The following is a 21,722-nucleotide window of genomic DNA, read 5'->3' on the forward strand; positions in this document are numbered from 1 at the left end:
TGTGTGTTATAAATTGCACATTTTTTTAAGCTCACCCCTCTTGTATTATGTGGCAGTCAGTGCAGAACAGATCATTGATCTATGTTTTACTCCAGTATGTTTTTCTGTTTTTAGATCATGAGTTATTCTTACTGAGTCTCTCTTTGCAGAGCACTGGGTCACTGGGTTCACTGGGTTCGCTCTCTCCAGCCACGTTAACAGCTCGCACTCTGAACGAGTACTCCTGCTTCTCCATCAGGCCCTTTAGGAAATATTCCAGCATGGGGATGTTCTCTGCCACACGGATCCAGTCCGTGGTGCCGGTCTTTAGCATCTCAATGACATAGCTATCAATCTTTGCTCCGCCATCATGCTCTGGTTTGGTCCACATTAGGAAGCATGACGTCTTAGCTACGTCCTTCACTGTGGGTTTGCCAGGGGGCCATGGAGGGTCTGGTAGGAAAAACAACCGTGACATATTTATCTATTCTAAACAGATTTAAAGTGCTTATAGAAGTAAGGGAAATTTAGTACCAATAGGATCTTTAACAAGGATTGGATCTGTCTCCTTGCTGGGTTTCCCAGTTCCGGCCAGATTCTCAGCAAGGACTCGGAACTTATACTTCTTCCTGGTTGGAAGACCTTTGACCCTAATGAAGAAAAGTACACTGTAATCTACCAAAGAAGCTTAATGCAAGAGTCAGTTTTGAAATTCGACAGCAGAGTAGCTAGGCTAACCTTTTTTGTGTCTTTGACTGGTCAAAAAAGTTATAGCATATGAAAGTTCTCTTTTTACCTGCATTTTAATGCAAATATAAAAAACTTCAATAACGTTTTGTTTTTCAGTTTATACTGTTGCCTCATTTCCATTGTCAGATGTTGAATAATAGAGATGATGCATAATCTTAGTTTCCCATATGCTTTTACACAAATCAATTGTTTTTAACTTTGGGAACCATCACAAGGTGCAGTGCATTTCAGATGAAGACTCAGTGGCCAGTATCAACACTGCTGTGTTGCTGCTGTAGTGTTGCAAATGTGAACGATGGAGATTGTTGTGGAAGTTTTCCATTACAGTTTTTTCTGAATGCTTAAACCCTAACTGTGATTCCTGTAGCACAATCTCTAAAACTATTCAGACTTATAGCAAAACCACTCACTGAGTTTGCAAAACTAAAAGCACAAAAACTGCTTTGCACTCAGTTTGCAATTTTGTAACACACACTTTGCAAAACTGTAGGCACAATTCACTGCACAACACTCAATTACCAAATTTCCAACACACTCCTAGCAAAAGTATACACATGTATGGCTATCATTAACACTAACTTGCCAACTGTCTGGCACACTTTCACATGTGAAAACTTTTTTAGATAATTAGTTCACTTTGCAATCAGCCTAAGCACTATAATACAGGTAAGCTGTGTGTGCGGAGTACAATGGAGGGAGCAGAAAGAGTGAGAAGTAGAGGAGGCTGAGGAAGAGGACGTGGAGGTGAAGAAGTAGGATGAAGAGGACGACAAGGACAAGGAGGAGCAAGAGGAAGACGAGGAAGGGGGAGAGGAAGATGAGGAGGGGGGAGAGGAAGGGTAGGAAGAGTAAGAAATAGAATTGCTGATGACATCAGAGCTACAATAGTGGACCATGTAATCAACCGTGGAATGACCCTGAGGGAAGCTGGCCAACGGGTCCAGCCTAACTCGAGCCGCTACACTGTAGCAAGTACCATAAGGACATCTTGAAATGAGAATCGGTGAGTACAGTCACTTCGCACAAAGATTTGTAGCACTGCCGTATGCCAATGAGAAACACACCAATACCATTGATGTAAAAATACTGAAATTGTTACTTTACAGAATTGCTAGATGACCAGATGCTGGGGCAGAGGAAGCATGTTCACTGCAGACCAAGTAACCCATATAGTCATTATGGCGATTGCAAATAATCCTATACTTGGAAATAAACACTTGTGTTTGTTTTGATGTACTTGAAGTTTGGATCCCTCTATGCTTATGGATCTATGACAGAAGTATGAGCTCAAACTGACATAGCCTACCTTGTGCACAGAGAAAGCAAAAGCCAGATGTGTTTTGTATTCATACCATCAGTGTGCAGTTGGCGCATTGTGTGCTTAGTAGATGATGGCTTGTGTGTACTGTTTGATACGGAAACACCATTTTTACGAAGGTGTGAAGAGTTAATCTAGCTGTGTTTGCTTTTGCAAGAGAACTACAATGTTTTGATGATTGGGTGACAGGTTTTCTTATTTGTGTGAAGAGTTTTGCAAAATTAGCCAATAGTTACAAAAAATGTGCTTAAGCAATCAGAAAAAACTGTAAGTAAAGCCTGCAGACGAGCGGTGAGCGGTAGCTAACATTCTTTAAAAAAAAAAAAGCTAACATTCTTTAATCACAAACAAAGAACAGAAAACCAAGCTTGGTGGAGCCTGCATGATCGTGGGGCAGACTCAGCTAAATACCGTCTCCAGGAACTAAAGGCAGTACACAGCTGTTTCACAGCTTAAGGTTCGCACTCTCTTGCTACCTCCCAGAGTCCTCGAAGAGACAAAAGACTCTTCCTGTGGAGTTGTCTGCTTGTCTGCTTCCCCCCAACTTCCTTACCAGACCCCCACCATTTGTCTAAGTAAGTAAGTAAAATTTATTTATATAGCACATTTCACAGATAAAAATCACAAAGTGCTTTACAATAAGATCAGACATACAAGTTTAAATTAATTAAAAGCCCGTTTGTATAAAAATGTCTTCAGCTGCTTTTTAAAGGAGTCAGTAGAGTCTAGACAGCGTAAAGACAACGGCAGAGAGTTCCACAGCCTCGGTGCCTGAAAAGCCCGATCCCCACGTGTTTTAAACCTAGTACGTGGGACCACCAGTAGCCTCTGACTTGAAGACCTAAGTGCTCGGGATGAAACATGAGGTTTCAACAGGTCAGAGATATACTGGGGAGCTTCACCGTGCAGAGCTCTAAAAGTTACACCTAAAATTTTAAAATGAACCCTAAACTGCATGCTAAAGAGACATGCTAAAATCCAGGGATTTAATTCATCAGATCTATTTGCCAGACAATTTTTCAGCTCGGTGTAAGAGACTGAAGCACAGCTGTGACGGCTGTATGAATTGATTGCTTCAGTCAGCCTTTGTCTGTTGGAATCAAAATCACTGAATTAACTTTTTTTTCTAATAGGTTAACTTATGGGACAGGTGCTTTGTGAAAACAACAAAAGTAACCAGATCAGTTCAGTCAGTTTCAGTCTGGTGTTACTAAACCACACATTTGTCCGTGTACAGGGGTCGCTCATAAATTAAGTCTAAAGTTCTTATCTCCAAAAATGGATTTGATCCAGAGAGTCCTGGATAGAAGGTGAACCTGGTAACAGTGAAAACCTTTTAGATGCTATAACTTGTTTTGACCAGCCACCTATCCCACGTAGTTGTACTGTGTTTTTATAGTTAAGAACACATTTCATTTCAGTGAAGTATCAGAGAAAACAGAAAACATCAGGAGCACCAGTACTTTTTCTAATATTCCTGAGTTTAAACTTTTCTGTTGGAAATGTACATCAGCACACTAATCTACCAAAGAAGCTCAATGTGTAAACATCAGTTCTGAAATGTGACAGCTAGGCTCACCTGTAGTTTGTGTCTTTGACTGGCAGCTTGTTGCATCTTATCCACTTGTCATGGTCAGCTTCGTATCTCTCCACCCAGTATCCAGTAATTGGGCTTCCTCCATCCTCATCGGGCTCATACCAGTTCAGATTCAGAGAGTCCTTTGCAATATCTGAAGCCTCCAGCTTGTAAGGAGCCCCGGGAGTATCTGAGGACAAGATCAGATGCATCAGGTTAGTCCAAGTCATGAAGACTTGATGTACTTGACCAACTAGGGACCTGAAAGTAAAAAAGCCTGATTATGATAAATGTTCCACACTAAACTCTTCAGTTAGCTGAGAATCAACAAGAACAAGAATCTCTCACAGGATCTTATAAAAAAAAACCTGTACGATTAAGCTGTTTTTCCATCTTAACCTCCTAAGACCCGAACTCTTCCACGGCAGCATTTTTAATTTCTCTTTGATATTTGGGCTGATTGGGACCTGATGAATGTAAAAACAAAGAATTACCAGATTATTTTTTTTACCTGATTTTTGTTTCTAAGAAAAATGAGAGCCACAAATGAGGATATTCGTTTAAAATTTCATTAGAACAGTAGCAGGATAATGTCCTCGTAAGTGGATATCAGGCCCTTGTAGAGCAAAATTGAGTATTATGGTCTAAATAACCCAAAATGTGATGTCCACATATGTGGACGCAGGTCCTAGGAGGTTAATGCTGCATCAGACATTTCAATCCAAACAAACAGAAAAAATACTACTGTATATGAATCTATACATAAAAGAAAACTGGAAATGGACTCATCTACAAATGGAAATTTCTGTTTCTAAGATATTAGATGTAAGGTAGCCTACCAAAGGGGTATTTAGCAGTGATTGATGGGTGTTCAGCAGCTGGACCAACACCAAACTGGTTTTCAGCAAATACTCTGAAGATATAGTCCTTGAACTTGATCAGACTGGTAGCTTTGTATGTGGTCAGCTTCACAGTGGAGGACAGTCTGTGCCAGATCTCACTATCAGCAGCTCGCCGTTCAACAATATAGTTGGTAACTTTGGAGCCACCATCATCACGTGGAGGGTTCCAAGCCAGAAAGCAGGACTCATTGGTGATTTCAGAAATGTCAAAAGCAGCAGGGGGACCAGGCTTATCTGTTTTGAAGAGCAGATTTAAAATTGTAATCAGCAGAAACGGAGAATCTGTACCTTTCTCGGTCGTTAATTGATCTTACCAAGGATGTTGACATCCACAGTGGCAGTGGCACGACCGCTGCTGTTGGTGGCTTCGATGATATAAGTGGAACTGTCATCTCTCTTTGTCTTGGCGATGGTAACCATGGAGTGTCCTGGCTTGGTGTCGATGGACACCCTGTCGTCTGGTTTGAGGACCAGGTCGGCTTTGGTCCACTTGACTCGTGGCTCAGGCTTACCTGTCACATCAGCAGGAAGTTCAATCTTGCTGCCAGCCTTAGCAGTCAGACCAGCCAGAAGCTTGGCATCCAGCTGGATCTCTGGAGGCTCTGCATAGAAATTAAGGACAAGAAGTCAGTCAGTAGGTGGGCATTGAGATGCCATAGTCACAATAGAGTAAAGAGGACAGCAAGCTCAGTGTGACCACATAAAACTAATGGCTTGCTTATACGGAGTTTATACGAGGGAATAACTTGTAACGTTGGATTACACCATATGAAATTTCATGGTCCTAAGAGGACTACATCACAAGTACCTTTAGGATCAACAGCCTGGATCTCATCAGTGGCTTTGCAGGGCCGGCTGGCTCCAAGTCGGTTCAGGGCTCTGATTCTGTAAGAGTACCACTGACCCTCAATAAGATTCGTCACCTGGCACTTCAGCTCAGGTACCAAGTCCCCACAGGGCTCCCACTTATCCGTTCCTCTCTGACAGCGTTCAACATTGTAGCCCCGGATGCCGCTTCCGCCATCATACTTTGGCGGCTCCCAGGTCAGGAAGATGCCACTGGCTGACTTGTCCCTCCACCTCAGGTTTTCTGGAGGGTCGGGGACAGCTGGAGAAAAAAAACAGTTGGAGCGCTTAGAAAGTTTCTCAGAAGCAGTTTAATCGAAAGGAAGTCTCGTGTTGTTCTGACTCTACGTGTACGAAGAATGTGTTTAAGTATTTTGATTAATAGAGACAGCCAGTATTGTCATTAACATCAATGTTACACATTGAACACTGCCTTTACTCACTTGCAGGAGAGGAGACGTTAACTGGCTCGTCAATATACGCTGGCTCTCCCGGTCCACATTTGTTGCAGGCGGTGACTCTGAACAAATACTCCTTCCCTTCAACCACGTCAGTAACGGTGAACTCCAGATCCTGGATCCCTGTGGTCACCTTAGAGAAAGAAGAATTAACATCAGGCTTAACTGGTCCTTCATCACCATGTGCAGTCCAGCTAAACATTTCTTCATGACAGGCTGGGGCCATGGAAATAGTATGAGGGGAGATATTATTGAGTGGGTGATAATACTGGAAATGCACTATACGAGTGCCAGTCAGCAGGTGTTGTTACGATTCGGCTGTTACTTGTTCATGAATACCCAGAGCCAGCTAATTACAGAGCACTCTCTCTCTTACACGTGTGTGTGTTTTAAAATATAAAATTACACTTTTTTAATTTAAATATTATATGACACATTATGTAGTGATCAGCTGGTTCAGCACACTCTGAAAGCCGATGTCACTGTTGTACCTTGACCCAGGTCTTGCGGGACACGTCTCGTTTCTCCACCTGGTAGCCAATCAGAGGACTTCCTCCATCATGCTCTGGAGCCTCCCAGCTCAGGTGGACATGCTGCCGAGTCACCTCAAGGACCTTGAAGTCCTTTGGAGCACTGGGTGCAGCTGGAGACACAAACAGAAATCCGATGACACAATTTTAACAAAAATGTAACATTTGTCAAGGCTCTGCTCAGTTTTTTTAGGGAAGATTTTTAAGGTGTACCAATAACATTGACTTCAATCTCTCCAGAGACCGATGTGACATCATTCTCCAGATGTAGCGTGTAGATGCCTTTGTCTGGACGGACACTCGGAGTGACCATTAGTTCTGTAAATGTTGACTTTGTCATGAGGAAAACCCGCTCATCATGCACGCTGGATAGCTCCTTCTCTCCGAAGGTCCACTTAGCAACAGGTATTGGATATCCAGTTATGGGGACTCTGATGGTGAGAGGCTGGGGAACAATCACTTCCAGGCCATCTTTAAAAGCACTCAGGTCAAAGCTTGGACCAACTGGAGAAGAGACAGAGGTTTTAACGTGCCTGCCTTTGCCAAGGATTTTACTATGAAGGAATAGCATATGAATAAAATAACTATGAACTAATTCATTAATCTCACCATGTGGGTCGTCAGCTAGCAGAGGTCCAATGATGTTTGAAGGCTCAGAGACTCCGGCAGCGTTTTCAGCAAACACTCTGTAGTTGTACTTAGTCCCATATTTCAGACCTGACACCTGAGGCAAACGTCAGTGAGGGATTACAACAAAGAAATGTCAAACTTTTAAAAAACCTTTTATTTAAAAGACTTTAAAAGACAGTTTTGGGAGGTTTTTACTTTGAAATAACTGGTATGCCTTTTTTAAATGACAGGTTTTTTTAAACCCTCGCTGGAAGGCTTGTTTTGTCAATTATCTAATGACACGCTTTTAGCCCGAAGCAGCTGATAAAGGGCTTTTACTCAAAGGTTGTTTTTGGTCACAAGACACTGAACATCAACGAAACAGCTACTCAGGTTTGCAGATGATTTTCTTTGATTTGTACCTTGTAGAAGAGGTCAGGGCAGAGACGGGCGTTGCAGCGGAGCCACTTGTCAGAACCGTCCTCACAGCGTTCAATGATGTATCCGGTGATCATGCTGCCTCCGTTCTTCAGTGGAGTCTCCCAGGTGAGCTGCACTGAGCTCTTGTTCTGGTCCTGCCAGGACAGGTTCAGAGGGGGGCTGGGACGCTCTGCAGGTGATCAGAAAACACCAATTTTAAACCTGTTAAGTTAGAAGTATCCTAGGGTAAACCAGTGTGTGTGCTACGTTTTACCAGGCAAGAAAGGTTGACACTGAACTAGTTAAGTTGCTTTGGAGTGCTAGCTTCTTTCTGTTCAATATTGATTTTCCCTGATTTTGAGGGACAGACTAACCTTATCTAACCATTAGATAATCATTTTCTTACTTGAAAGGGTAACCAATCATCTTTCCATGAGCCAAACTCACCGATTGGATCCATGATTTTGACGGGCTGTGAGGCAGCACTGGGTTTGCCGACACCGGCTCTGTTCTCAGCTTTCACTCTAAAAATGTACTCTTTATTCTCAATGACATCATTAATGATGGCACTGAGGTCATCAGGTTTGGCCACCAGGACAGGAGACCACTTCACTGACGTCCTGTCGCGGAGCTCAATGATATAAGAGGTAATGGGAGAGCCTCCATCTGACGTGGGAGGCTCCCAAGACAGAGTGCAGCCAAACTTGGTGACGTTTCCCACGATCACATTCAGAGGAGCTTCAGGAACATCTACAGAGATAAACAAAATATATTTTAGTGAACATGTGTTCAAGCATCCAAGTATTAAAGTATATATCAAGTTAAATTTGCACCTCAAAGATCTTGAACTTGGAAGTTTGGGCTACTTTTGTCCACTTAACTAGACTGTTTAATTTCCTTTCATCAAAATATCAATGCTTCTGTTTAATCTGAAACATCCTGTGGCTCATAAAGAAGCTAAGAGAAAGTTGGTGGCTGTGTAAAGGAACAGTTTAAAATAAAATATCATGGGTTATTTTGAACTCTAACAGAGTAAAGATTTTAAAAAAGAAACAAGGATATGAGCAGAACAGGTCAACTTAACTTCAAAGATTTGGCATGTTTGTTATATTAACACCATACTCACCATATTCAGATAATTTGATTTAGCCTCCGTCTAATTCAGTTACGAGAACAATAAGCTAACATTACCAAGATATCAGTTCATGCACTACAAATTTTTATCAGTATTTTGCAATATAAAGTCTCTATATTTATAAAGTTAAACTATTGTTTGTTTTTATTTTACCTAAAAAAGTAACATCTCTTCAACTTAGTTTTATATCTTTTTTGTTACCTTAAAGTGAAGCTTACTGTCTAACATCAGAACTACTTTACATCATTATTTAAATGTGTGCAAAAGATAAATACAGTAAATCTCACCAAACTTGTTCTTAGCTTGCACAGCTTCGTCAGTCTCCACAGTGGGTCCGCTGCCAACCCGGTTTCGGGCACAGACTCTGAATAGGTACTTGGACTCCTTCTGGAGGCCGGTCACTGTGTACTCAGGACTTTCGGCATGGTCGGTGGCCAGTGTCCAGGTCTTACGTTTCTCATCACGTCTCTCCACTACGTAGCCGATGACTTTACTGCCGCCATCGCTCTCAGGCTCCTCCCATGCGAGGCTGATCTCACCATCTGCAGTGTCAGTCACCTGGAGGTTCTTCACAGGTCCTGGGACATCTGGGAAAAGAAAATCACATTATAGGATAAGATAAGCAGCCTATGGACATCTACACTACAGTATCAGCTCTGAATGAAGAGAAACCCGTTCTAAAGTTTATTCTTAATCACAGAAACAGCAGATGTGAAAATACCACACGACACCCATTATTTTGTTGTTTTAAGTATGACTGGTGCTTTTAAAGTTCACTCGTTATTATGGGATTTGAGAATTTTTATGCTTTTCTTTTTGACAATTAAAAATAATGTTTTGCACCTTTTCATGCTGCTTCAGCTACTTTTGAAGGAAACAACCTGCAGATTTAAGTAACATTCATTATGTATGGGGTGAGAAATACTGAGGCACTATGTATCATCTGAATTAGATTAATATAGCAGAACACAGCTTTTGACGACGTGTTGTCCAGATTTGGCTTCACATTTAACATTAATGATCCCAATAGTGGTCAGACTATTTAAAAAAACTAGCTTGTACTAGTAACTATTTTATCTCTAATATCACACGTAATTACTATAAAATCCTTGTGGAAGCTGCAGTTCAGTGTAATTTTAATTGTAAACTGTCTTAACACTAATTTAGTATAATTTTGTTTACTTGTAGTTAACCAGCTGCTTCTACATAACAAAGGAGACCTTACCAATGACATTCAGGTTGATGAAAGCTTCTCCCGCTCCATGTTTGTTTTTGATGATGATCTTGTAGGAGCCCTCGTCGACCTTCTTGGGGTTCTTTAATCGGTACTCTGTGTGCTCAGCTGAGGTGTAGATGTTGTCTTTTTGCAGACTCAGGTTGTTGTACAGCCAGTCAGCTTCAGCTTGTGGATAGGCACTGTAGGGGACGACCATGATAACAGGCTTTCCAACATCTGTGACGTAGTTCTGGTCAGTGGTCTTTATCTGAGGCACAGCTGCAAGAGGTGAGGAATATCATCAGTAGCACATGTAGCAGGTACAATAACTACTGAACACAACACTGATTTTTCTAAGTAACCCATGGCTCACTGGACAATGCCTTGGACTTGGACTGCAGTAGCAGTGACTGCAGTGACAGTTATTGTATTTTTTGTGTCTGCACTCTCACCTGCCAGTTCCAGCCTGGCCTTTGCATCTTTATCCTTGGCAATGACTCTGTACTCTCCCTGGTCCCGAGGTCTGATCTCACAGACCTGCAATCTGTGGACTTTACCCTCGCTCATCATCTGGTATTTGTCTCCCTGGACAACGGTCATATTGTTCCTCAACCACTTCACCTCCACTCTGTCTTTGTTGAGCTCCACCTCAAATACAACGTCCGAGCCTGGAGGTTCAAACACGTTCTGCGGGGGTCTGATGATTTCCACTGGGGTCTCTGCAGGACAAAATAACATTTTTAAAGCGGTCACACCAAGCAGGAACAGAAGAGGAACTACATTCTACTGAAAACTCTTGGAGGCAACGCTGAGGATTTCACCTTCAACAAAAAGCCTGGCCCTGGATTTCTTCTCCTCCACACCACAGGCATATTCACATTCATCATCAGGTCTGCATTCCTTGATGCGCAAAGTGCAAATCTTTCCATCTCGTTCAAATATGTATCTGAGACAAAATAGTGAATTGTTTAAAAGTAAAGAAGGAGACAGATTCCAAAACAGTAAAGTGTAAAAACGGAGGACACTGTTCATCAGGAAGAATTCTGTGTGGATACAAAAATAAACTTTTGTTTTTTCTCCTTTGTAAATGTGTAAAGTCATTAAGTCTGGGAGTTACTGCAGTTTGTGATTTGGGGGTGCAGTGTAGCTGGCCATGCTAATTTGTCCTGCTCCGATTACGGCTGCTAACTGAGAGTAATTGTGCAGGAACGTGTGTTCAAAAACAGTGAAATTACTGAGGGCAACTTCTCCCTTTGTTTTTGTTGATTAATTTGTATTTATACAGTACCATGCAAAAGACTCAGCCACCCCTCATTTCTTTATCTTTTGTTATGACAGTGGGAAACAGGTGTGGTGATTTATTAAAACACGTGCACACATGTATGGATTACAGTATGAGGAAAAAAGCTTCCCTAAGGACTGGAGGTCCCTACATATGTATGTCTAAAAGTTCACTGAACTTGGATCTGCACAGAACGTTTTCCTTCATTGTGTGGTTGAACCTGGCATAGCTGTAGGCTTCATTTCTATTGGCTGAGCAAAGGCAAGTCACAGGGTGCAGCGGTCAACTGGTTTGAACTGGGTTTTTTTGGCCTTTTTATTGGCTAGACGGAGAGGCTGAAGGGAAAGCAGATTGAAAGAGGGAACATACAGTAAAGGGCGGCAGGTTGGACTCAAACCCGGGCCAGCCACACAGCATATGGTTGCCTGCTCATCCCAGTGAGCTAAACCAGCGTCCAACTTGCTTAAACTTTGGCCGTGGCATGCAGGAGTACTCCTTGATGGCGTGCATGTGCTTTGCCTTTCTCTGCAAAGTGGTAAACCGTTATTGTGTGGTGCAAGTAATAGAAATGATTGCAGCACTAAATGGGACGTGCTGTAAAGGATGCCCCCCTGGGTGAAGTGTTTCGGGCATGTCCGACTAGAACGAGGCCTGGTGAAGACCCAGCACACGCCAGAGAGGTGACATCTCTGTGAACTCCTTGACATTCCACTTATTCAGGGTTTACCCGGCCCCGGATAAGCAGAAGAAAATGGATAGATGGACAGATGGAAAATGGACTGGGCTGAAAGTGAGTAAAAAAAAGCAGCCAGTGCTCAAACACAAACAATAAAAAACCTTCAGAAGGCCTGGAGATCTATTGCTCAGGACTACTTCGAACAATAGGACATAGTATGGCTCCTTGGAACCAAAGTATGAAGAAATAAGGGGCGGCTCGAGACCTTTGCACAGTACAGTATATATTTAGTACTCTGTATTTACTTATAATATAAATATAATAAGGTTCTATAATGAAATATATTAACAGTGAAATCAGTTTGGTCTTTGTTGTGTTGGTCACAGTTTAAAATTAAATGAACAGAGTGTGTTCACATCATTCACAGAGAAAAAGAAACGTTTCACACACCTGGGTCCTTCTCTGATCTCTCGGCCATTTCTGTACCACTTGACTTCAGCTTTCTCTTTGGTCAACTTGCATGTAAATTCTGCGTCCTCGAACTCGGTGATTGTTTGGTCTTTTAGGTGCACGTTGAAATCCGTCGGTGCCTCGCTGATGATGAGCTCTGCTGTGGCTTTGTCATCTCCGGCTACAGCTGTGTATTCACCCTCATCGGCCAGGGTGCAGTCTTTGATGGTAAGAGTATGCTTGTCTTTGTCAACTCTGTAGACAATGCGTTTGCTGAGGGTAATCTCCTCACCGGCCTTCATCCACTTCAGAGTAGCATTGGGCCTGTTGACCTTACAAGAGAAGCTGATGGTCTTCTTCTCCTGAGTGTCAATGTCCTCCGGGGGAACCACTATTCTTAGACTCTCCTCTGAAAAACACAAAGTACAGTCATATTTCAGACATTAATACTGTAGGTACTTTGGTACTTTGCATTTATATACTTTGCTAATAATACATTGGACATCCTACAATTCTCCTTCTCATGCCAAAGGTGATCTACTGGACCAAGTCTGAGGACTGTTGTTTGGTGAACCCATCATCATGTTAGAGATGATGTGAGTCTTATAATGTGATACATTAAGTGCTCAAAGTAGAAATCATCAAGTGATGTACATGTTCAGCAACAATACTCGGTGATGTTTCACTTTATGTGACAGTGGGACTGCAAACACAACAAAACATGCAGCCATGCTGCTGCCAGGAACCACTCACCCCTGATGGTCAGGCTGCAGTTGCTCTTGGCATGCTCTCCTCTCTGATTGGTCAAGTTGATGCTGTAGTTGGATTCGTCTCCCTTCTGGACATCTTTGATTCTCAGGGAGAAGACATTGTCTCTCTGGGTTATTACGTACTTGCTGCTCTCAAATATGGTGTCGTCGTTCTTCAGCCACTTGGCCTTTGCTCCCTCTGTGTTGACCTCACAGTTCAGGATGACCTCCTGACCTTCTTTGCCCTCTGTGTCTTTTAGAGGAGTGATGATTTTCAGTCTCTCTGCAGAAAATAATAGAGCAGACACCAATGAGAATATTTCTGGGTCATCTGGACAAAAGACTTTAATTTCAAACGGCTGAACTCCTTGAGCCGGGGAAGAAACAAAACCCAAAAATGACACCTTCCTGCACTGCAAGTACTTCTAGCTAATATTACGTTTCAGAATGTGTTGCCAAAAATATTATTAATAAAAAAAGATATACATTCAATATGAAAAAGAAATTTTACTTCAATAAATTCCTATATTTTGCTTCATGCTGCCAATGTTGAACAAGACTGATCTCGAATGTAAATTGTTAAATACAGATTCAGGGAAAATGCTTAGTGTACTTGAAAAACAAACTAATTTAAAACTTCATTTGGTCTCCCGGGAGCAGGTTTTCTTCCCATTAACTGAGATAAACTTAAAGTGGGCAGGGCTTACCGAGCACAGTAAGGTCGGCGCTGGCTCTAGTTGGTCCAATCATAACTATGTATCCACCCTCATCTTTAAGTTCACAGTCCTTGATTTCAAGGATTCGTTTCTTGCCATCGGTGACTATCTGGTATTTCTCTCCGGCCTCGAGCTCCACGTCATCCTTCATCCATTTGACTTCATAGGTCTCCTTGGATATGGAGCACGTGAACGCTGCCTTCTCTCCTTCCACCACTTCTAGGCTTTGTGGCCTTGAGATGAATTCAGCAGCTAATTCTGCAACACAGGAAGCATTTCAGAGCTTAGAGATGGGTTTATTTCAGTGAGACTAAGGCTTAGAATCGGGTTTCTTTTAGCCACATGCTAAAAACGAACATTTCCTAGAGGCTGTCACATTTCAAATCAAGTCAAATCAATCAAGTTATCTGAGAAAAGGTTTGTATTTAGGTGCTTCAAATTGTAAAATATCCTATAACAATGGCCTGAAATTAACCAAAACCTAACCTTTACCCAAGATGGGTTGCAAATGGAGTGATAGATGTTGAAAGGTAAGGGTTTAAAATAATAAATCCTGATTTTAGATTTATTTCTCTGCATTTTCTTTGTTGTGTGTGTTACTGCTCTCGCTGTTACTTTGTTCCAAGTGCCTTTAACATTTTTTGCGTACCATTAATCTTGAGGTTTCCTGAAGTTTTGTTGCTGGAACTTAGCCTGCAGTTGTACTCTCCAGCATCAGACATGTTCAGATCCTTGATCAGGAGTATCCTTCTCTTCCCATCTACAATTTGCTCATAGCGGCCACCCTCTGGCAGCTCCGTGTCTCCTTTGTACCAGATAACGTCTGCGCTGGGTTTGGAGACTTCACAAATAAGTTTTACACTGTCAGTCTCAGTTCCCTCCACATTGAACAGGTTCTTGGTGAACCTTGTCTCCTCCTCTGCAATGAAAGGAATCCTCCATTAGTTGCTTAAAACCTTTTAATACATTTTTAACAACATATATTTTAGCAGTAAACTGCCATAACTGCTATCATGCTCACATCATTTATATCTAATTCATAAAACTCATTCAGCTTCAGCAAAATTATGTTAAATTATCAAATCAATCTGTCCACTTCTGCTTATCCAACTCATATTCTAATTTCACTGACTGATCTCCAAATCACAAACATTTATTGGTCACACAAATGTAAAATGTGCTGTTTTCCTTGATTTATTTAATTTAATCCAACTAAACCAAACTGAAGAAAATTGTAATTTTCTGTTCTTGTGATGGTTCAAATATCTGAGAAAAACTTTACTTTGAGCATCAGAAATTGTCAAATATTATCTTTAGCTTTGAAGAACTGAACAATTACATCTAACGTTAAATAATAAAATCAAGTAACCAAACACATTAATACGTGTATGAAGAAAGAGGCTGTGATCGAAGAAGAACTTCTTGATTCTTACCAACGACAGTGAGCATGCCAGAGGACTTTGAGGTCTTTGCATCACATTCGTATTCAGCCTCATCGTCAAACACAGACTTGTGGATGATGAGGATGTGCTGGCGACCTTGTGCAATAATTTCGTATTTCTTTCCCTTTCTGATTTCATTTCCGTCCTTAAACCAGCGGACCTGTGAGATGTGAAGGAAGAGGTCACTGAGAGCAAGATCAGTCCAAAGAAAACATGAAATGTAACCTTTACTGTAAGCTCATCTGGCAAAAGCGTGTGTTCTCACTTTGACGTCTTCTCTGGACACTTCACATTCAAACCTGGCTGATTCCTTCTCTACAACCTCGACGTCGTGGAGTGGCTTTGAGAACTCAATGTGTGGAGCTATTCAGACAAAGAGAAGAGACTCGTTAATACACTCAGTTTACCACCTCCTGGAGGGGAGGTTACCTTAATAGAAGAGCAAGGCCAATGTATCCTCTGGGCTTCATGTGGAAGTTTCTTTACTGTTTTAAAAGGCACTTTAACTTTTGTGGGGAGTTTGTGATTTGTGATTTGACAAATGAGTATGTATACAGGCATGTTAAAAGTAATTTGATTTTAATTTGGAGCTTAAAATCACAAATCTCAGAGTGCCATCTATCTCTTAAAAAGGGTTCCTTAACAAAAACAGAGACTGTTTCCTTAATGACCAACACTACTGGGCCACACCTCTTAATCTTTGAAATCCGATGCTTTCAGTCCCATTGCCACAGCTGTATAAAATCAAGGACCCACCTTTACCAACATTTGTGAAACAATGGGTTGTTTTGACGCACCCACAGATTTCAAGTCAAAGGCTCTCACTGACTGAAACTATAAATGGTATTTTTGCAAAGTGGAAGAAACACTGCAACTCAGCCATAAAGTGACAGAATGGGGCTGCTCAGTGCTGAGATTCAAATTTATGAGCATTCAGCTCAAAACCTGCGGCTTTCCAAATCTCTGCCAGGATTAATATCAGCACAGATCTGGAGAGTCATAGGATGGGTTTTTATGACGAAACAGTTCCTTGAAGGCATAGAGACAGTCGGCAGCTGGCCCAGTACTTCTGTCCCATTTTGGGCCTATTAGTTACCGTGGGGACCCCTTCTCATTGAGAGGGTTGTTTTAGGCCAATAAGGGGTGAGTCACAGTCTAATTGGGGTTCCTTTTCATGCCTAATAACTTCTAACTTAATTTTCTTCCCATTTCACAACTATACTTACGTTCAACATTGAGGAAGCATGAGGTTTTGAAGTCTTTAGCATCACAAGCATATGTTTTTGAGTCGTCCAAAGTGCAGTCGTGGATGACCAGCGCTCGCTTGCAGCCGTCAATGATCATCTCATATTTCTTTGTCTTGCGGATCTCCTGTCCATCCCTGAACCATCGCACTTCTGCATTTTCCCTGGAAACTTCACATTCGAGTGTGGCCGTGGCCTCCTCTTCCACTGTCTGGTCCTCCAGAGGCTTAGTGAACTCCACTGGTGGTTCTGGATGAACAAAGAAACAGAGAAGACAGCAGTTTGAATTTCAGTGAAGTAGAAACTGAACACTAAAGATCAGTTTATTTTTCGTGGGATTTCATCCTGGCCAATAAAATAAGGCTGCAGTGATAGTCACATATTGTGGTTGATTTATCAGTGCAACGTTTCACCTCTTCTAGTCTTAAAATGCCCACAGAAAAATGTAAGTTAACAATGTAAAGTCTCAGTAAGCTGCAGTAAGAGAGTAGCTGCGGTCCAAGCCAATTGTGTTTTTTGGCGTTAGATGGGTAAGTGCAAAATAATCTTGGGGATTTGATAATACACCTGTGCAGCCTCCACAAGTAAAGTTTATACATTCATAATGACCTTTTTAAATAACCTTTTTTTTCATATCTCACAGTATAAAGTTTTCTTTTTTCTGTGAGATATGTACCTACCCAAATTACAGACCTAAGTAAAACAATCAGCAATACAAATGATAAGGACCTGTGCCAGTGAGCTGTCTGTGATCCTGAGTCATGTTTACAATCTGAAACAGAAAACTTACCATTGTAGTGGAAACTACTTGGACCATGCACTGACAAAGTCCCTCCCTGAGCCTGGTTCTGCCGGAGGTTTCTTCCTGTTAAAAGGGAGTTTTTCCTTCCCACTGTCGCCAAACTGCTTGCTCGTAGGATCATAGGGTCATATGATTGTTGGGTTTTTCTCTCTATATATCATTGTAGGGTCTACCCTACAATATAAAGCACCTTGAGGTGACTGTTGTTGTGATTTTGCGCTATATGAATTAAATTGAATTGAATATCTTAAGTGCATTTAACAGTATCCATCCACATTGACAAACAAACAAATTGAACTGGAAGACCAACCAACACAACCACTGCATGCTCGATTTTATAAAGACACCAAGATATATCAACTTGCAGAGTAAAATGCTGGAGATTTTCTATCAGTCAGCTGTGGCAAGTGCAGTGTTCATTGCTGTTGTCTTCTAGAAGGACACTAAAAAAGCTGGTGACATCAATTCAATTTAATTCAATTCCATTTTGTTTATATAGCGCCAAATCACAACAACAGTCGTCTCAAGCGGCTTAACATTGTGAGGTAAAGAGCCAACCATAATACAGAGAATCCCCAACAATCATATGACCCCTGTGAGCAAGCGCTTTGGCAACAGTGGGAAGGAAAACCTCCCTTTTAGCGACGAGGAACCAGCAGAACCAGGCTCAGGGAGGGGCGGGGCCATCTGCTGCCACCAGTTGGAGGTGAGGGGAGGGAAACAAGATAAAAGACATGCTGTGGAAGTGAGCCAGAGATTAATAATAACTCATAATTAAATCTGGAGTGGCCTATGAACACAAAAGGGATGAGAGGAGAAACAGTCAGTGCATCAATGGAAGGCACCAGCAGCCTAAGTCTAATGCAGCATAACCAGGGTGGATTCAGGGTCACCTGATCCAGTCCTGACTATAAGTTTTAAGCCTAATCTTAAAAGTAGAGAGGGTGTCTGGAATTAAGTTAAAAATCCTGAAATAGTGTTGTTGGGTTACCTTTGACAGTAAGACTGGCCTCAGTCTGGAAGTCTTTGGCTGCGAGTTTGATTTGTCCGGCTTCGTTTTGCTCGACATTGCGTAGAGTCAGGGTGTGGACTTTACCCTCCGCCTTCAACACCACCTGCAACAGAGTCGATAATCACAGGGTTTAATCTGTCCTGTATACTTCCTGTCAGGTTGATAGATTCATTCATATTTAGTATTTTCCTGCCCTGAATGTCACAACATGTCACAGGTTTTAACTTCTCTGAAGATCTTATATCAAGTTTAGAGATTCAGTTTTTGTCTGTATAAATCTTATCTCACTAAACCAACTCACTAATTTCCAATCTAATTTGGATTTTTCTGTTTTTTTCCCAGACTATGAATGAATATATGACATTAAACCTCATTGCTGCAAGGATTAGGTATTGCAGTGTCACTGAACATTGCCCGTGAGGTTCAAACCCTGGTCCTCCTCCTCCTGTTAGCAAAGCAATAATTGCTAATGGTAAGACAGGTTTATATGTGATCAACAGTCTTTGTTCTTTGGAGGTTCCTTTGTTTCTCCACATCTACAGAATGTGAAGCACAGAGATTTTCTCGGTTAAGCCTGGACGGCCAAAATGAATATAGGCACCCCTCCCCCTCCACCCCTCCCCATTTTCCCAATTTAAACTACACAACCTATAACACCCAACAGCTGCTTTTACCACTGTGTCCTGCATGTGACAGAGCTGCCTCACAACACACTCACAAATGAAACGTGCAGCATTTCTTTATCAGACTAACAAAATAAGCACAACTGAAATTTATGTGACATCAAATGAACTTGGTTCGATTTTTCATTCCTAACAATGATATTTGTCAGAACCGTTTAAGATGAAGGTACAATGATATTTTTCTGTGCTGTGTGCATGAAAAGACACATCAGCTGTCAACAAGTAGACAGTACATTCATGTGTGGAGGATAAAGTGGCCTATTAGTGTCATAGTTAAAATGCTGCTTGATCAGAAAAACACTTTTGCTGATAAGCAGAAATGTGACAGAAAAAGTAAAAACAAGACAAACTGATAATAAAGTTTATTTAGCTCTATAAAAAAACTTTATTTGTAACATCTTCAGCTGAAAACCTGCATATTTTTTCTTCAACATAAAAGATAAGATTAGATTAATTGGGTTGTCATGTGAGGCCTGAAGCACTTTTCTATAAGAAGAAAGACAAACTGCTGCTTTTTTATCAATTTTACTTTAAACTCTTTGTGAGTTTATATCTGCCATAACGCTGTAACATTTGCTTTGACCAACTCTAAACCTAGATTTTTTTGGGGGTGTTTCTTCCTTTGGTTTTAATTTAGAAAGTTACATGTTTGCCCTTCATACTGACACTTTTATGAATCTTAACTGAACTTGAGGAAGTGCAGTTCTTCATAATCTGCTACCACATGTACCAACGACACTCTTCTGTTTGTTTGTATTTAAATGCGCTGCTGAACAAATCAGCCACTTTTGGTATTACCCAAGAAAAACATGCGCTGAGATGGAAAAGCTATTCATTGAGCCCAAGGAAACATTCAGCTTTACATTCTTCTGTGCTTCAGCTACTACTGTGGCTGAAACCTCCACCTATGCTAAACATGCAACATGCAGTGCAACCGAGAAGGAGGGAACGATTCATAAGGACCACGCCGTTCTCGGGTTACTTCAAACTTTAAACACTTGGATCTGGATATGACTCGATTTCATTTCAGGGCCTGGACTATTCATTGTTCAACTCTGAATTACAATGTGGAAACAGCAAGTGCATCAGCTCAAGCAAAACACTTATAGCAGTCCATGTGTTTTGTAGCTGTAGCTGTCATAGCTCTGCTGCCACTTGCCCTGCACCTCAGCCTCCTTCAGCTGTTAAAAATAACCCTGCAGAAACGCTTGTGGGGCAGAAAAGCCTTCCTGCCTATGTTATCTCAAAACCAGGAATCCCAAACCCACACCAGCAGAGCCTTATATGAAGCCGGAGCAGTTCATTGGACACAAAAAACGAACATTGTGTACAAATGGAAAGGGAAATTCTGGCTGTGGGACACAATCATGAGGCCTGGACTTCTGTAGTGGTTTGTAACTGAATGTTAATGGGTCTTGTGTTTCAGGAAGCGAATCTCCTAGTGATCCTGTCCGCAGTAAAGAAACATTGCGTGGGCTCAGTCAGATGTGTTGAGACTTACTCTATCGCTTGGCTCCAGCTTTGTACCCCCCAGGAACCACTCGACAGCGATGCCTTCGTATGACAGCTCGCACTCAAAGGTGGCAGTCTCCCCAGCAGTCACGGTGACATCCTTCAGAGGCCTCTGGAGGCCAATCACTTGGGCTTTAGATTGGGAAGAAAACATGGTTAGCGCCCCTGACCGAAAAACAGGTCAATGAAAACCAAAAAACGCCCAGAGAGACATGGCTAATCCTCAGTGGCTATTCCTCATGGTGTTTTGAGCTGAAGGCTGCTGGTGCAAGACCTTGGACAACTGAAACAAGCTGCCCTGAGACTTGGCATTAGGTGTCCAAGCTCATTAGCATGAATCCTACTGTCAGATGTAAACGGCAGGCAGAGCCAGTGAGAGTTGGGGTTCTACCCTTCCCCCCTGCCAATCACTGCAACCCTTCTCTAGATAAGGAATGTGGCTTCAAAAATAACTAAGGAGCCTGATAGGCTGAGAGCCCACATCTGCCAAATCCATTGAGGGAAGCCGGTCTGCTCCTGTCAATCACAAGATTGCAATTTCCCAGGAAAAGGAGAATGTGAATGTCCTCACAGGAGTTACCCAACGTCACACTACTGGGGAGTTTGGTAACACGGGACATACAGAGCTCTAGGAAGTCAGTGTGGATTAACAAGCCACATCAATTATTTATAACAGGCTTCTTCACATGCCTGAATTAAGGCCCCTTTACAGCCTGTTGAAATGCACTCTGGCAGCATGACAGCTCATGCAATCAGAAAGCTGTCAGTCTGAAGAGTTTGCAGTCTCACCATCAAAATGACTCATCTATTAAAGTTAATTCACATTTAAATCCCTACACTCTGAACAAGAATGACTGTTTATGATTGTGTAGCTGGACTGCTGAACTTTCTTTTATTTCTGAACATTTACTGATTTGATAAATCTAAAAGTGAGAGAGAAGCAAAATATGAAATAGTTTTTAATTCTAGAAACTTGTAAGCCTGCGCCATTATAGGAGCTTTCAATCAGTCGCTGAGTTATTTAAATATTGCACTGAATTAAATTCTAGTTCAGAGACAAGTTGGAACAAGATCAATCAAAATGAATCATGTGAAGGGAAATATTATTAAAACAACTGCATCACTAACTTTTAATTATTTATTGAATTATTAAAAACAACAAATTATCATCTGATCAAATAGTGCTCCTTGTGTTAATTCTATTACTGAAGAGGATCACGGGATGGGTTGATAACTCAAATCAAGAGGAGGAATTTCAGGAAATTTTAGGCTACGTTCACACTGCAGGCGAACGCGCATCAAATCCGACTTTTCTGACCCTATGTGACCATCTATCTGATCATGGTGTGACAGTGTGAACGGCACAAATCCGATATTTTCAAATCCGATCTGGGTCACTTTCGTATGTGGTGCTG

General features: G+C 41.6%; 1 protein-coding gene across 7 annotated transcripts in view; it reads right to left on the minus strand.

The window, feature by feature from the left end:
• Positions 1 to 21,722, minus strand: part of ttn.2 (titin, tandem duplicate 2) — a 219,954-nt gene that overhangs the window by 94,097 nt on the left and 104,135 nt on the right. For all 7 annotated transcript variants that reach the window (XM_085373731.1, XM_085373730.1, XM_085373729.1 and 4 more), the window contains 25 exons: positions 20,297 to 20,439; positions 18,092 to 18,215; positions 16,281 to 16,547; positions 15,320 to 15,417; positions 15,046 to 15,214; positions 14,262 to 14,531; positions 13,604 to 13,870; positions 12,901 to 13,179; positions 12,148 to 12,556; positions 10,561 to 10,685; positions 10,192 to 10,458; positions 9,749 to 10,018; positions 8,811 to 9,110; positions 7,836 to 8,138; positions 7,391 to 7,578; positions 6,969 to 7,083; positions 6,573 to 6,863; positions 6,321 to 6,472; positions 5,815 to 5,962; positions 5,334 to 5,633; positions 4,840 to 5,127; positions 4,463 to 4,759; positions 3,627 to 3,813; positions 514 to 629; positions 133 to 432 (listed from right to left, as the gene is read on the minus strand). In XM_085373731.1, coding sequence (XP_085229857.1) covers positions 133 to 432; positions 514 to 629; positions 3,627 to 3,813; positions 4,463 to 4,759; positions 4,840 to 5,127; positions 5,334 to 5,633; positions 5,815 to 5,962; positions 6,321 to 6,472; positions 6,573 to 6,863; positions 6,969 to 7,083; positions 7,391 to 7,578; positions 7,836 to 8,138; positions 8,811 to 9,110; positions 9,749 to 10,018; positions 10,192 to 10,458; positions 10,561 to 10,685; positions 12,148 to 12,556; positions 12,901 to 13,179; positions 13,604 to 13,870; positions 14,262 to 14,531; positions 15,046 to 15,214; positions 15,320 to 15,417; positions 16,281 to 16,547; positions 18,092 to 18,215; positions 20,297 to 20,439 — 5,673 coding nt within the window. The remainder of the gene's footprint in view (positions 1 to 132; positions 433 to 513; positions 630 to 3,626; positions 3,814 to 4,462; positions 4,760 to 4,839; positions 5,128 to 5,333; positions 5,634 to 5,814; positions 5,963 to 6,320; positions 6,473 to 6,572; positions 6,864 to 6,968; positions 7,084 to 7,390; positions 7,579 to 7,835; positions 8,139 to 8,810; positions 9,111 to 9,748; positions 10,019 to 10,191; positions 10,459 to 10,560; positions 10,686 to 12,147; positions 12,557 to 12,900; positions 13,180 to 13,603; positions 13,871 to 14,261; positions 14,532 to 15,045; positions 15,215 to 15,319; positions 15,418 to 16,280; positions 16,548 to 18,091; positions 18,216 to 20,296; positions 20,440 to 21,722) is intronic.

Source organism: Diplotaxodon limnothrissa, linkage group LG16 (genome assembly GCF_057381915.1).
Source record: "Diplotaxodon limnothrissa isolate DT_005_m linkage group LG16, D_limnothrissa_male_GT1.1, whole genome shotgun sequence".
NCBI classification, from domain to species: domain Eukaryota; kingdom Metazoa; phylum Chordata; class Actinopteri; order Cichliformes; family Cichlidae; genus Diplotaxodon; species Diplotaxodon limnothrissa.